The sequence below is a fragment of the Macaca thibetana genome, chromosome 2, assembly GCF_024542745.1.
Source record: "Macaca thibetana thibetana isolate TM-01 chromosome 2, ASM2454274v1, whole genome shotgun sequence".
In the NCBI taxonomy this organism is placed as follows: domain Eukaryota; kingdom Metazoa; phylum Chordata; class Mammalia; order Primates; family Cercopithecidae; genus Macaca; species Macaca thibetana.
In genome coordinates this window covers 87,089,993-87,105,293 of record NC_065579.1, presented here as the reverse complement: position 1 = coordinate 87,105,293, position 15,301 = coordinate 87,089,993, and the positions used below count along the sequence as shown (strand labels likewise).

General features: G+C 42.3%; 1 protein-coding gene across 2 annotated transcripts in view; it reads left to right on the top strand.

Moving 5' to 3' along the window:
• MCF2L2 (MCF.2 cell line derived transforming sequence-like 2) overlaps nucleotides 1-15,301 on the top strand; it is a 252,899-nt gene that overhangs the window by 212,335 nt on the left and 25,263 nt on the right. For both annotated transcript variants that reach the window (XM_050780177.1, XM_050780176.1), the window contains 4 exons: nucleotides 2,785-2,910; nucleotides 11,316-11,531; nucleotides 13,161-13,253; nucleotides 13,427-13,505. In XM_050780177.1, coding sequence (XP_050636134.1) covers nucleotides 2,785-2,910; nucleotides 11,316-11,531; nucleotides 13,161-13,253; nucleotides 13,427-13,505 — 514 coding nt within the window. The remainder of the gene's footprint in view (nucleotides 1-2,784; nucleotides 2,911-11,315; nucleotides 11,532-13,160; nucleotides 13,254-13,426; nucleotides 13,506-15,301) is intronic.

Sequence of the window (15,301 nt, the reverse complement as noted above, 5' to 3'; positions counted from 1 at the left end):
AGCATTCAGTGTTAGGTAAGGAGAAAGATGCCTGGTATAAGAACTTTTTTAAAAAATTTGTTTATTTGTTTATTTTTTTGAGACAGAGTCTCACTCTGTCACCCAGGCTAGAGTGCAATGGCATGGTCTCAGCTCACTGCAGAGGTGGAGACCTCCCGGGTTCAAGCTATTATCCTGCCTCAGCCTCCTGAGTAGCTGGGATTACAGGCACCCGCCACTACACCTGGATAATTTTTGTATTTTTAGTAGAGATGGGATTTCATGACGTTGGCCAGGCTGGTCTTGAACTCCTGACCTCGTGATCCACCACTCTCGGCCTCCCAAAGTGCTGGGATTACAGGCATGAGCCACTGCGCCCTGCCAAGAACTCTTAATCCCTTATTGATGATGTTAAAATAAATTCAGGTGAGAGTCTGTAGTCTTACCAAGAAGTGAAGCTTCTTTATTATGAATGAGAAGCGACGATTCCATGGTACGTTGTTCAGAGGCAGCAGCATGATCTGTTCCATTCACCAGCCCTGTCACTCATGTCTCTCATCCAAAGATGCAAAAACCCAGTGCTTCTGCATAGATTGAGAAAATATTAAACCCTTTGACTACATTGTGCTGTAGAGCACAAAAGGAGTCAGGGCTAGATGGGGAGCAGCAAAGGGGCTAGCTGTTCTTTATTGTAGAAATTGAGATGTTAGGCCAGGCGCGGTGGCTCAAGCCTGTAATCCCAGCACTTTGGGAGGCCGAGACGGGCGGATCACAAGGTCAGGAGATCGAGACCATCCTGGCTAACACGGTGAAACCCCGTCTCTACTAAAAAATACAAAAAACTAGCAGGGCGCGGTGGCGGGCGCCTGTAGTCCCAGCTACTCGGGAGGCTGAGGCAGGAGAATGGCGTGAACCCAGGAGGCGGAGCTTGCAGTGAGCTGAGATCCGGCCATTGCACTCCAGCCTGGGCGACAGAGCGAGACTCCGTCTCAAAAAAAAAAAAAAAAAAAAAAAACAAAAAAAAAAACAACAAAAAAAAAGAAATTGAGATGTTAAAAAAATACATTGAATAAACCAAAAATTTTTTTATGTGTATTTACCAGGTAACAGATAAATACAGCATGTCAGTAGCAGGGAGATAAAATACCGCAAACCCATGCAAAAGCCTTTTGAGCTGAAACAATCATCCCAATCACATCCTAAATGTCACTGTGGTTATAATTGGAACATTGATCTCTTTAATTAGTTACTGCTTTTCCGCTGAATGCTGAGTCTCTATGTTTGGGAGGTACAGAGCGCTGGCTTATCTCTTTGGCATCTGTAATGGGGTGCAGTATGGGGAGGGCCAGGGACAGTGGAGGAAGGAAGAACAGAGTCGGGGGAGATTCAGTGTGCAAATATGATGTTATGGCTTTTACATGTAAATCATTAGTAAATTTTCACATAGCAGCCTCTGTGGAGTTCTTTGTCTCTATAGGAGTTTACAAATGTCCTCCTCTGGGATGATTTTAAGTATAATTTTACCCATAGGAATAAAGCTTTCACATTAAATACAGGAATATGATACTCAGATTGTACTCTTTTTATTTGTCTTTTTTTTTTTTTTTTTTTTTTGTGAGACAAGGTCTCACTTTGTTGCCCAGGCTGGAGTACACTGGTGCAATCTTGGCTCTCTGCAAACTCTGCCTCCCGGGTTCAAGCAATTCTCCTGCCTCAGCCTCCTGAGTAGCTGGGATTATAGGCACGCACCACCACACCCAGCCAATTTTTTTTAATTTTCTTTTTCTTATTTTTTTTTTTTATTTTGAGACAGGGTTTCACTCTTGTTACCCAGGCTGGAGTGCAATGGTACAATCTGGGCTCACTGCAACCTCTGCCTCCTGGGTTCAGGCAGTTCTCCTGTCTCAGCCTCCCAAGTAGCTGGGATTACAGGTGCCCACCACCACACTAAGCTAATTTTCGTATTTTTAGTAGAGATGGAGTTTCACCATGTTGGCCAGGCTGGTCTCAAACTCCTGACCTCAAGTGCTCTGACTGTCTCAGTCTCCCAAAGTGCTGGGATTACAGGCGTGAGCCACTGTGCCCGGCCATATGGTTTTTTTTTTTTTTTTCAATTAGCCCCAGGGAATAGGGGTATAAAAGAGAGAGGAACCTATTTAAAAGGAGCTAGGTTTTTCCATGCTTTAAAAAAGCTGAATTCTGGCCAGGCACAGTGGCTCATGCCTGTAATTCCAGCACTTTGGGAGGCCAAGAGGGGCGGATCACCTGAGGTTAGGAGTTCGAGACCAGCCTGGTCAACATGGCAAAACCTTGTCTCTACTAAAAATACAAAAATTAGCCAGGCATGGTGGTGCTCACCTGTAATCCCAGCTACTTGAGAGGCTGAGACAGGAGAATTGCTTGAACCCAGGAGGCAGAGGTTGCAGTGAGCCAAGTTCGTGCCTCTGCACTCCAGCCTGGGCAACAGAGTGAAACTCTCTCTCAAAAAAAAAAAAAAAAAAAAAAAAAAAAAAGCTGAGTTCTATATGTTTCTTATGTAGCAGGAATATAATTTCCATGATTTATGAACTCCATTCTTCACTAGTACAATGCACAGAAGTAGATGATTTTGCTTGTCTCTATATCATATACCTAAACCACAAGCATCTTTAGCCACCATGCTTTGGGAGCAGGGAGACAGATCAATATCCACCATTCTCAGTCAGGGTTGGCTGGATCCCCGGCTCCTCATCTCTGTCCTGTTTTCCTTCTTTGCTTTCCAGATTGTATACTTTTGATTTCCAACAAGGCATTTGTTTTCCACAGGATGGGCCAAAGAGAACCAAGGCTTCAGCATTCTCAGCTGAACTACAACAAGCTTTGGCAGTGATAGAGGATTTGATCAAGTCCTGTGAGTTGGCTGTGGACCTAGCAGCAGTGACTGAATGTCCGGTATGTTCCACAGCAGCGTTAGAGCATCTCACACAAAAGGCAGGTGCAATACTACACAGCAAGGAAATGCTCTGGCAAAGTCAGAGAGATCGTCTATGGTAAAGAAATTGAACTCTGAGGAAAGTCACCTAAATCGCTTAGTAAACCCAGGCTACGAGATTCCAAGCAGTCCCTTGGCATCTTCAGGAATCTTGGGTTTATTCCTCAGGGTTCTGAATGTGGGATTGACCCACTGTCTGGACAAACCAGAAAGTCAAGGGCCATAACATAAATGGGCAGAGGAAAAGTCCTGGAGGAGCAATTGATTTTCTAACTTGTGGCATTGTTAAAATAGTGAAAGATTTGTCTTCTTGTTTCAGAGTTTCTCTGAGAAAAGTATTTTGGAAACAGGTCCTATATTCTTGCCCCAATTTTATATCACAGATCCCAGAAGAGGCCCCAAAAATATACAGTGTACATGCCTTAATCCAAATGGTCTAATGAAAACCCAAGAGATGCATTTAGAGGCCAACACTGGGGAGCTGAGCTCCAGCATCAGTGTTAATCTGGAGCAGGCTGGTTCCAGGCATTCCAGGCAAAACATCCCCTATAACTGTATGATCTCTGAGACTGGAGCATAGTTAATATTCGACTTGTTTTGTTTTTTACTTTGAAGTACTCTAGATTTTGATTCAGATGTATTTGTTTTATTTCACTGTCATAATAAATTACCGTAAGTTTGGTGGCTTAGAGCAGCATAAATTCATTATTATTATTATTTTGAAGTTCCAGGGTCAGAAGTTCAACACAGTCTCATGGGCTAAAATTAAGGTGTTTCCTTTCCTTTGTGGAGACTAGCATCTGTCTCATTGAGTTTTCCAGCTTAAAAAGGCCACCCACGCTCCGTGGCTCATGGCTTCATAGCCAGCAATGGCAGGCAGGTTGAGTTCTTCTTTTTTTTTTTGAGACAGAGTCTTGCTCTGTCGCCCAGGCTGGAGTGCAATGGCACAATCTTGACTCACTGCAACCTCTGCCCACCAGGTTCAAGCGATTCTCCTGCCCCAGCCTCCTGAGTAGCTGGGATTACAGGCGCCCATCACCATGCCCAGCTAATTTTTGTGTGTGTGTGTGTATTTTTAGTAGAAACGGGACTTCTCCATGTTGGTCAACCTGGTCTCGAACTCCTGACCTCATGTTCCACCTGTCTCCACCTCCCAAAGTGCTGGGATTACAGGCAAGAGCCACTGTGCCAGGCCAAGTTCTTCTTACATCACATCTCTGTGACCCCTTCTTCTGCTTTTTTGTCACTTGTGATTATATTATACTTTTTCCTTTTTTTTTCTTTTCATTTTTGTCTGGTTTTGAACATACCATGTATGAGGTCTTGGTAGAGGAAATGACTTTTCTTTCCTTGTCATAAGTCAAACCATGAAAGTTATTAAGGTCCGAAAAATGAGATGTTTTTACTTCCCATGCTGGTATTTCTTGGGCCTGGATCTCAGAAACTTAGCCCCACAAACCCTGTGATCCCAGCCATGATGCTGTTACTGTCCCCTGGGACTCCAAGGTGCCTCTGCTCATGACTGATGCATGATTCAAGAGGATATGCATAAAATGCAGAGTAGGGTTATGTTGTGTGTAAGGATCATTTTCTTGGTAACAATTCTTCCTTCTTCGGCTAAGGAAAGTCAAGGGAACAATTTGTTAGGTCAATTTGGGGCATCTTTCTGTTCTTTCTTTAATCTTGAATCATGTGTTAGCCACCCCTATTAAATTTCATTTCCCTGAATCTAATGAATGTCCTGGAAATGATACACAGAGCAGGAAACTCTTAGTGTAAATAACATAGGAGGAGGAGGCTGTGAGAAAAGAATGGTTAAAACATGAGGAAATAATATTCTGCCTTAATTTCATTCCAAGCTAGTTTGCATGCAAATAGGATGTACCAGCTTATAGAATTTGGAGATTTTACACGCAAAGCAAAGGACCTTTTTTGACCATGTGTCCTCAGAACTGTGCCTTTGCCAGATGCTTTTTGGTACCTTTTCTACTAAGACTTAACTTACTTTTACATCTAATACATTAGCTGATTTCTCCTGACAGTTTTGTATAATCCTGTTGAATTATGGAGGAGTAGGCATTGGAATTTTCAACCTTCTGATTCAAAAGAAGATCCATGGAAGAAGAGTTAACTCACTCAAGATGACATGGCTGTCAGTTTGGACTATTTTTTGTTCATTCCCTATCCAGGGTGCTATTCCACTCTTCATCTGATTCTGATTAGAGTTGACTAACAACTACCTCTAACTGAGCTCAAATGATTCTGAGACTCTGTCTCCATTTTGTGGAGTTTTATGACGGGTGTTTATAATCACATGCTGTATGCATGGCTGAATCCAGAGTTTAACCTCTTAGTTTCTCTGCTTGAAATTTAATATTAACCTGGCTTTATAAAGGAAAGAAATTGAATGTGATAATTAAATTATCACAATTAAACAACTAGAAAACAACTAGAAAAAAAATCCCTTCTGATATTTATATTTTCTCCTTTTTATGCATATTCAATTAGTCCTGGGTCTAACTTAATCACAGAAGTTTAAAATTCTTTTCCAAACAAGTTTGTTTTGTGGAACACTGAGATATAATTTTCTTCTATGCATTTGCAAAAAAAAAAAAAAAAAAGTTTTTTTCAAATCCAATGCAAAATAGAGATGCATTTAAATTCTGACTTGCCAGGGACAAGTTCCAAAGTTGAATTGTAAAGATTGAATGGAACAGTCTTCCTTTTTGGAACAAATCCATATAAACCACTAAAGGATGTATTTGTATTGGAAGTTCGTTGTGGGCTAGGGCCAGGATTTTATTTCTATTGCAGTTTCCTCTTTCCTTACCCCAGTGTTACCTGCAGAGATAGGGCTGAGTAAATAATCCTAGTGACCCAGGCAAAGTATCTTGTTCATTCCACCCTCCGCCCCCTCCATAACACCTGTATTGCAGGTAGTTGCCGGCAGTAAATGAGGATTAAATCATGGGTAAGGCACCAAGCACTGTGTCTGGCGCCCAGCAGATGCCGAATAAACAGCCCTAGTGGTAAGTTATATGGGGACCTGCTCAGGCTGGAAAGGAAGAAACCTTTTTGCCCCTGACTATTGTAATCACAGGCTCCAACAGCTTCTGCTTTTCATTTCTGGACTCAGGCTCTGTGTGGATCCATTTATACAGATGTTTCCTGCTTCTTTGTGCAATAAGTTTGTGACAGTCACATTAACTCTTACTACCAGGAATGGAAACGTGGGCACCCAAAAGAAGCTCTTCCTGAGGCCAGCTTCCCTAGATTCAGTCTCTCAGCCAGACTCTTCATTTGGCCAATGTAGTCACATTTGAAATCTTTGTATCGGGGCTCTGACCTACAGAATGCCCAGGCATGAAAATGGTAGCATTTACTAATTGATTTTGCTATCACTTCTTGTACAGAGGAGGCCATCTAACTTATCACTTACTCGTTTGAGGTAGCCCCTATATTCCATCTCTGAGTTCACAACCATCAGGTTCTTCCACACACCGTGTGATATGGCCACACTTGTTACTAGTGGAAAACAGTTGGGAGTATATTCGTTTCCTAGGGCTGATGTCACAAAGAACCACAAACTACTTGACTTCAAACAACAGAAATTTATTCTCTCACAGTTTTGAAGGCTAGACGTCCAAAGTCAAGGTGTGAGCAGGCCCACATTCCCTCTGAAGGCTCTCAGGAAGAATCCTTCCTTACCTCTTCAGAGCTTCCGGTGACTGCCGGCAATTCTTGGAGTTCCTTGACTGAGAGCTGCCCCACTCCAATTTCTGCCTCTGCCCTCGCATGGCTGTTCCTTCAGCGTGCGTCTCCATTTCTTTGTTTTCTCTTTTGATAAGGACACTGGTCATTGGATTTGGACACATCCTAACCAAGTGCAACCCCATCTTAACCAATTATATCCGCAAAGACCCTCTTTCCTAATAAGGTCATATTTTGAGGTTCTCATAGACATGAGATTTTGGGGCAACACTCTTCAACCCAGTACAGAGGCATCACTGAATGAACTCCTTGGATAAATCAGTATTCCCTCACAGTGATGAGTCTTTTGCTTCCTGTCCCCTACTCCCAAGCACCACTAAATGCCAATAAATAAATACAAGGGAATGCCAATAAATAAATAAATACCAGGGAACACGTATCTGAAAGAGGTTGTGCAACGTGGCCTCTGACCTTGAGATCAATTACAGTCTAGTTGGAAAGAAAAGGTACACATGATGGAAAAGGTCATTCTTGCTCCTGCTCAGGGAATGTCCCTGCAGCTTCCTGTTGGAGGTGGAGTAGCTCCACACAGCACACACCGTGATGACGGTGAAGCGTGTGTGCCTGCTCTTCATCAGCACCGGGTAGGGCATGTGCTCACCCGCTGGAGATTGGGCCTTGGGCGTGGAGATGGGCGATCCTGTCATATGTGTGGTCTGAGAACCATTGTGCAATATGACCCAGAGGATATGTGCCCATATGTTTCTGCCAGACTTGAAAGACCCAGCGACCCTCTCCAGTGACTTCCGGTGATAATGGACTTACTGGAAAGCTGACCTGCGGCGTCTCAAGAAGTCACAATGGCAAAGCCAGGCTCATGGAGATGGGAACTGAACAAACCTGGGATCCACAGCAGCTCTGGGGCCTGGGCCTGGGGAGGGAGCCGGGGTTCTTACCCGTGTGCCCTGCCTGTATGTGTCAAGTGCACCTACATGCCTGCTCGCCCCTCCTCTTGCCACCTACTGACTGTTTTTTTCCCTTCCGTCAGTGTCTTCCTCTTCCTCATAATTTCTAATGACTCACCTTCTTCATAGTCGTTTCCTTTTTGTTTATTCCGCTGCCTGCTTTCCCCTAAAGCATCTCACAGCCCCATCTCCTGCTGGTCACCGCATCCTCCTGTTTTCTTCAGTTCAGGGAGATACCATATTGCCACTTCCAACCCCTGGCACATTGTTTTATGCTGGGGGCCCTATGGTCAGCTGCTGGTGCCTCTCTTGATTCACATCCCTGAGTAGGAGCAAGAATGACCTTTTCCGTCATGTGTACCTTTTCTTTCCAACTAGACTGTAATTGATCTCAAGGTCAGAGGCCACGTTGCACAACCTCTTTCAGATACATGTTCCCTGGTATTTATTTATTTATTTATTGGCATTCCCTAGTATTTATTTATTGGCATTTAGTGGTGCTTGGGAGTACGGGACAGGAAGCAAAATACTCATCACTGTGAGGGAATACTGATTCATCCAAGGAGTTTGTTCAGTGATGCCCCTGTACAGAGTTGAAGAGTGTTCCCCCAAAATCTCATGAGAACCTCAAAACTTGCCTATGAAGGTACAGCAGCATGGCTATGGATGGGGTGAGAAGGAGGGTTCAGAGGTAATAAAGCACAAACCTAGCTGCCTGAGGCTGCCTCTTCAGCATTTCTGGTTGGGGCTGTTTCCTCTACAGTAATAGTCTGTAGCCTTGTGGATGCCTTAACTCACGTCACCCCATCTTCCACAAGTCATTAAAGAGAGGACACCTGGACTTATGCCCGTTCCCCCATCATCCTAGCCTCTTCTAGAATTACTTTGACAGTTGAGCCTCCACACTGACCGCATGTGTTCTTACGAGCAGCTTTACCTAAAACATGTTCCTCTTTCTAACGTAGAGCGTGGTTGAGGATGTTGCTCAGTGACAACATATCATTGGGAGAAATGTTTCTTATAGCTTAACAGGAATAGCTGTGCTTTTCCTGAACAACTTGTTTGTGTATGTCTTCAGACACAATAAATCATATCACTCACCATGTTTCCCTCTGTATTGCTATTAGAAAGTCAGAGCCAAGTCTGCAGCAAGTTTAAATGACTTTATTATATGCATTTTACATATAACCTCTTCATCTTTTCTTTCATCTTCTACACCTTCTGGAACAGTTCATCTGATTTATTATCTTTATTTTTAGGGATGGGGATCTCCCTATGTTTCCCAGACTGGTCTCCAACTCATGGACTCGAGTGATCCTCCTGCCTCAGCCTCCCAAGTAGTTGCGACTACAGGCAGGCGCCAACCTCCCAACTTCTTTGCTTTTTCTTCACCCTAATTCTCTCAGTTATTTTCTATCTGCCTATACTGTATGTATTTCTCTAAGATGTGTCAAATGTTTAAAGTGAGGTAGAGAGTGAATACATTGTAAGATAGAAACTACAAGTTTGAATATCCCTTAGCCAAAATGCTTGAGACCAAAAGTGTTTTGGACTTTTTTTTTTTTTTAGGGGAGGATTGGAATACTTGCATATACATATTGAGTTATGTTGGGGATGGAACCCAAGTCTAAACACGAAATTCATTTATGTTTCATGTATACCTTATACAGTTAGACTGAAGGTAATTTTACATGTTTTAAATAATTTTGTGCATGAAAGCTGGGTGCAGTTGGTCATACCTGTAATCCAAGCACTTTGGGAGGCCAAGGCGGGCAGATCACCAGAGATCAGGAGTTCGAGACCAGCCTGGCCAACATGCCGAAACCCCAGCTCTACTAAAAATACAAAAATTAGCCGGGCATGGTGATGCACGCCTGTAATCCCAGCTACTCGGGAGGCTGAGGCAGGAGAGTCCCTTGAACTCAGGATACGGAGGTTGCAGTGAGCCAAGGCTGTGCCACTGCACTCCGGCCTGGGCAACAGAGCAAGACTCCATTTCAAAAAAATAAATAAATAAAAAATAATTTGGTGCGTGAAGCAAAATTTTGACTGTGTTTTGACTGCCACCCATCACGTGTGGGCAGGTATGGAATTTTTCGCTTCCAGTGTCATACTGGTTCTCAGAAAGTTCCAGATGTTGGAGGATTTCAGATTTTTTAAATTATGGATGCTCAACCTGTGCCGATGACATGTGTTTATGCAGTGAATATTAAGTATCTGCTTCTACCAGTTGCTTTTACGAAAACATACTTCCTGCACTATTTACGTCGATATTGAGTACGAACTGAATGAGTTTAAAGGAAAAAGCAATCACTAAGATCTGTAGTGATCACATTTGAGTAGGTCCTTGATGGATGCAGATAGAGTGAAAAAATTATCCAGGGTCCTCGTGGGCCTCTCCACCCTTCTGTTTTGGAATGTGGTGAACTGTTAACACAGAACAGGAGCATTGGCTTTTAGGAAAGAAGGCCTCATTCCTGGACGTTTGAGGGTTTTATTCACCACAGTCGACATATATAAATTTTCCAAAGAAGAAAATAAAAAATTAACATAGAAAATAATGCCATAGACACCATAGAAATGACTAGAGTTTATTGCTCTTGAAGTTTTTCTTTTAATGTTTCAGAAGTTAAGTCAATTCTTTAAAAAAAAAAAAAAAAAAAACCTAAAGTTTGCCTAACATATAAACTATAAATTATAAAAATGCCCAATGAATTATGAATGGAGTACGTATTTCCGGTATTAACTCAGGAATCATAAGGATTGATCTCAGCTAGAGGTCACTTAGGGAGATTTCTTTGTCTTTGTCCCCTTCAAATAATTTGTTCCTTTTGGTGTTTTTATTCAGGGAAATGAATTCTTACCTGCTTTAAGCAATCAAAGTTTTGAAAAATACCAGATAAAATGTCTCGCTCCCAGCTCGTCTTAGTCCACTGTCTTTTGAAGAGAGCTCAGAGAAGGCAGGGTCATCTCATTTGGACTTTCAACCAGACATGTGACAAAGGCAGCCTTGCTGGTGGAGAGAGCGGCAACTCAGTATATACCTAGAGTCAAACGGACTTTTACCTGTCATTTGGTATTATCTTGGCACTGTTGACTCACTCTGAAAAACCCAGAGCTGAATGCAGTTAATGTTTCCATTACAATGTTATGAAGATTAGATCATACTAAACTTTCTCTTTTCAGAAAAAGCTTCATGTTCTCAGATTCTCATATACCTGAAGCAGAAGTTAGGATGCAGATGGAACACACAGATGCTCATGGGTCCATAATGCAGCCAAAATTCTGTCTCTCCTGGACATAATTGAAATGTTAATTTCTTGTCCCTTTGAAGGAGACTGTCACGTATCAAACATAGTGCAGAGGAAATTGAATTCTGCTAGTTAAAAATTAACTGAGTCAAAAATATCACAGTCCCCTATCTCTAGCTCAAGTATTTCTAGCATTCTTTACGTGTAGCATTACCTTTCATAGCTGAATTGATTTCCTTGTATAACTAAACGGTGCCGCACTCAGTGAAGCTCACAAAATTGTAGTTTTGATTTAGTGACAGATCAGCCTGAAAAGCACTGTTAGAATTGTAAACTTCAAAGAAGCATGCTTTCTAAAATTTGAAAACAGGCCACAAAGGCTTCTTTCTCTGTCAAGTAATTTTACAGCTTCTTTTCCTGTATGTGTGTTTCCAAAAGGATGACATTGGAAAACTAGGCAAGCTGTTGCTGCACGGCCCTTTCAGCGTCTGGACAATTCACAAGGATCGTTATAAAATGAAGGATTTGATTCGATTTAAGCCCAGCCAGAGGCAAATCTACCTATTTGAAAGGGGAATAGTGTTCTGTAAGATACGAATGGAGCCTGGGGACCAGGGATTGTCTCCTCATTACAGCTTCAAGAAGGCCATGAAGGTAAAGGGAGTCCTATTGCATCTGGGAGTTGCCCTGTGCAGAAAGAGAGAGATTGTTTCCTTATTTTACAGATGAGGAAGCTGCAGTGCAGAGAGGTGAAGTTAACTTGCCAAATACCACCCCACACGGCTAGAATCCGTACCCAGGTCTGTCTGACTCCAGGGTCAGAGCTTACAATCAGTCTCTAGACAGGGCCAGGGCTGGCATAGGAGATGCCTTTGTACTAGAGAAAAAAGACTGTATGGTAGCCGGTCTGGACAAACTAATTAGTAAAAGTACCCTCTTTCCTCCAGGCAAAGAGGTGAAAGAGAGGTGAAAGGCATAGTGGTGAGAACATGGGCTGGATTTCATCTTAGATTTGCCCTTCTCAACGGTGCATCTTTGTGTCTAAGTGCAGGCATTGTCCTGACCTTGGGGTCTAAGGGACCCAGGCCCACACCAAGCATTGTTTTCTCGCCTGTTTAGAAACTGTTTAGCTATCTGTATAGCCAGTTAGCTATCAGGTACACACACACACACACACACACACACACACACACACATACAGGAGTCACACACCTATACATTTATGCTCTTGTGATTAAAGCTGTTAATTTGTTCATAGTAGCCTTTGTTATTTATGTTTCTTTTTTCTTTTTCTTTTTTTTTTTGAGACAGAGTTTTGCTCTTGTTGCCCAGGCAGGAGTGCAATGGCATGATCTTGGCTAACTGCAACCTCTGCCTCCCAGGTTCAAGCAATTCTCTTACCTCAGCCTCCCGAGTAGCTGGGATTACAGGTGCGCACCAACACACCCAGCTAATTTTGTATTTTTAGTAGAGACAGAGTTTCACCGTGTTGGTCAGGCTGGTCTCGAACTCCTGACCTCAGGTGATCCACCTACCTAGGCCTCTCAAAGTGCTGGAATTACAGGACTGATTACAGGGGCATGAGCCACCACACCCGGCCTTGTTGCTTATGTTTCTTAATGGATCCTTGTTCAGTTACTATTATGTAGAAAGTTGTGGCCGGGCGCGGTGGCTCAAGCCTGTAATCCCAGCACTTTGGGAGGCCGAGACGGGCGGATCACGAGGTCAGGAGTTCGAGACCATCCTGGCTAACACGGTGAAACCCCGTCTCTACTAAATAATACAAAAAACTAGCCAGGCGAGGTGGCGGGCGCCTGTAGTCCCAGCTACTCGGGAGGCTGAGGCAGGAGAATGGCGTAAACCCGGGAGGCGGAGCTTGCAGTGAGCTGAGATCCGGCCACTGCACTCCACCCTGGGCGACACAGCGGGACTCCGTCTCAAAAAAAAAAAAAAAAAGAAAAAAAAAAAAAGAAAGTTGTAAAATAGGTGTTGAAGGAGAAATGGTCTCTTCACTGAAAGGCTGAGGGCTGCAGCGCCTCCTGCAGAAAGATACAGTGGAAAGTTAACAGTCTGTGTTACCTTCTGAAGCAGATGAGACAGAAGACACTGTACCAGATTGTGTTTTATGCTGTCTTGGGGTCATTAAGAGAGGAAAGCAAAAACTTGAAAGGAAGATGAAAGAAGAGAGCTGTCAGGGACAGAAAGGATTAGAGTGATTGACAGGGACTATTTTAAAATCAGAAAACGATGGTATAGAACATTTCTCTTCCCTCTTTATAATAGTTGACGACACTTTCAATTCGCCAGCTTGGAAGGGGGAGCCATAGAAAGTTTGAAATTGCCAGTCGAAATGGACTTGAGAAATACATCCTGCAGGTAAAGCTCATGCCTTCCCCATGGGTCTCCTCTACTCTTTCCTCATTGTGTTCCCATAACTCGACGAGTGTTTTCTATCTCATTATGCTAACGGTCACTGGGAGAATAAAAACTCTGCAATGAATACTCAGGGTAGTCTTATACTCATAGTGTTTTCTTATGTGTAATTGCAGGCAGCTTCAAAAGAAATCAGAGACTGTTGGTTTTCAGAAATAAGTAAATTATTGATGGAACAACAAAATAATATTACAGGTAGGTTACCCCTGCTGACTTTCGCCTGTAGAGTTATACTGATTTCAGCTCAGTGGGGGATATGCAAATTGGGGATATTGTTAAAGAAAATGGTTTGCTGGGAAAACAAATGAGGCCACATTTTCACAGTCCCTGGAAGCACCTGTGCTCGCTTTTGACTGTGGTGGAGGTGGAGGGGTTGTGTGATTGTGTGTGGTTGTGCTGGTTTGTCCCTTTTGGTTGTGTTCCCCCCACCACCTAATTGCCAAGGTCAACTTCTTAATCAAAAATCTGAAGGCCACCCAAGAAAATGTTAACAGAGATTCAAATGGCCAATACTACCTTTCAGACACTGTACTACTTTTTTAAAACATCAAGATATAATTAACATACCATAAAATTTACTGTCTTAAAGTACACAATTCAGTGGGTTTTAGACTATTCACAAGGCTCAGTAAGCATCCCTAGTCTAATTCTATTTTTTTTACTTTTTACTTTTGTCTTTTGTTTTGTTTTGAGACGGAGTTTTTTCTCTTGTCGCCCAGGCTGGAGTGCAGTGGCGCCATCTAGGCTCACTGCAACCTATGCCTTCCAGGTTCAAGTGATTCTCCTGCCTCAGCCTCCCGAGTAGCTGGGACTACAGGTGCGCCACCACGTCTGGCTAATTTTTGTATTTCTAGTAGAGACAGGTTTTCACCATGTTGGGCAGGATGGTCTTGATCTCCTGACCTCGTGATCCACCCGCCTCGGCCTCCCAAAGTGCTGGGATTACAGGCGTGAGCCACCACGCCCGTCTGTTTTTTGTTTTAAAGTATTTAACAACCTAATTCTAATTCTACTTCCAAAATATTTTCATAACTCTCTCCCAACAAAAAAAATTCTGTACCAATTAGCAATCATTCTCCATCTTTCCTCTTCCCCCAGCCCCTGGCAATCACTAATGTATTTCCTATCTCTATTGGATTTTCCTCTACACATTACATATATAGCCCTTTCTGTCTAGCTTCTTTCACTTGGCATATTTTTTTAAGTTTCATTTATGTTGTAGTATCTATCAGTACTTCATACATTTTTATGGCTGAATAACAGTCCATTGTATGGATATACCATCTTTGTTTATCCATTCATTAGTTGATGAAGATTTGGGTTTTTTCCCCTTTTTGGATACTGTAAGTAAAGCTGCTATGGATATTTGTGTACAGATATTTGTATGAATCTTTATTTCCAATTTTCTTGAGTGTATGTATGTGGAATTGCCAGACCATATGGTAACTTTTGTTAACTTTCTGAGGAACTTCCAAATCATCTTTCAAAACAATACCACCATTTCACATTCACACCAGCAATATAATAGTTGGGTTCAATTTTCTCCATTTCCTTACTAACACTTTTATTGTTCATTATAATAACATTATTATCATTATTATTGCCATCCTAGTGGGCATGTACTGGTATCTCATTGTGATTTTGATTTACATTTCCCTCATGGCTAGTGATGTTGAGCATCTTTTAACATGCATATTGGTCATTGGTGTATCTTCTTTGTAGAAATGTCTATTAACTCCTTTGTATGTTTTTTAATTAGCTTGTCATTTTATGGTTATTCTGGATACTGGACTTTTATCAGATATATTATTTGCAAGTATTTTTTCCCATACTGTGCATTGTCTTTTTACTCTCTTGATAGTGTTCTTTGCAAAGAGTTTATAGTTCTAACTCTTACAGTTAAGTCTTTGATTCATTCCAAGTTAATTTTTGTATATGATGTGAATTAGGGACCCAAGTTCATTTTTTTAAATGTGGATATCCATTGTCCC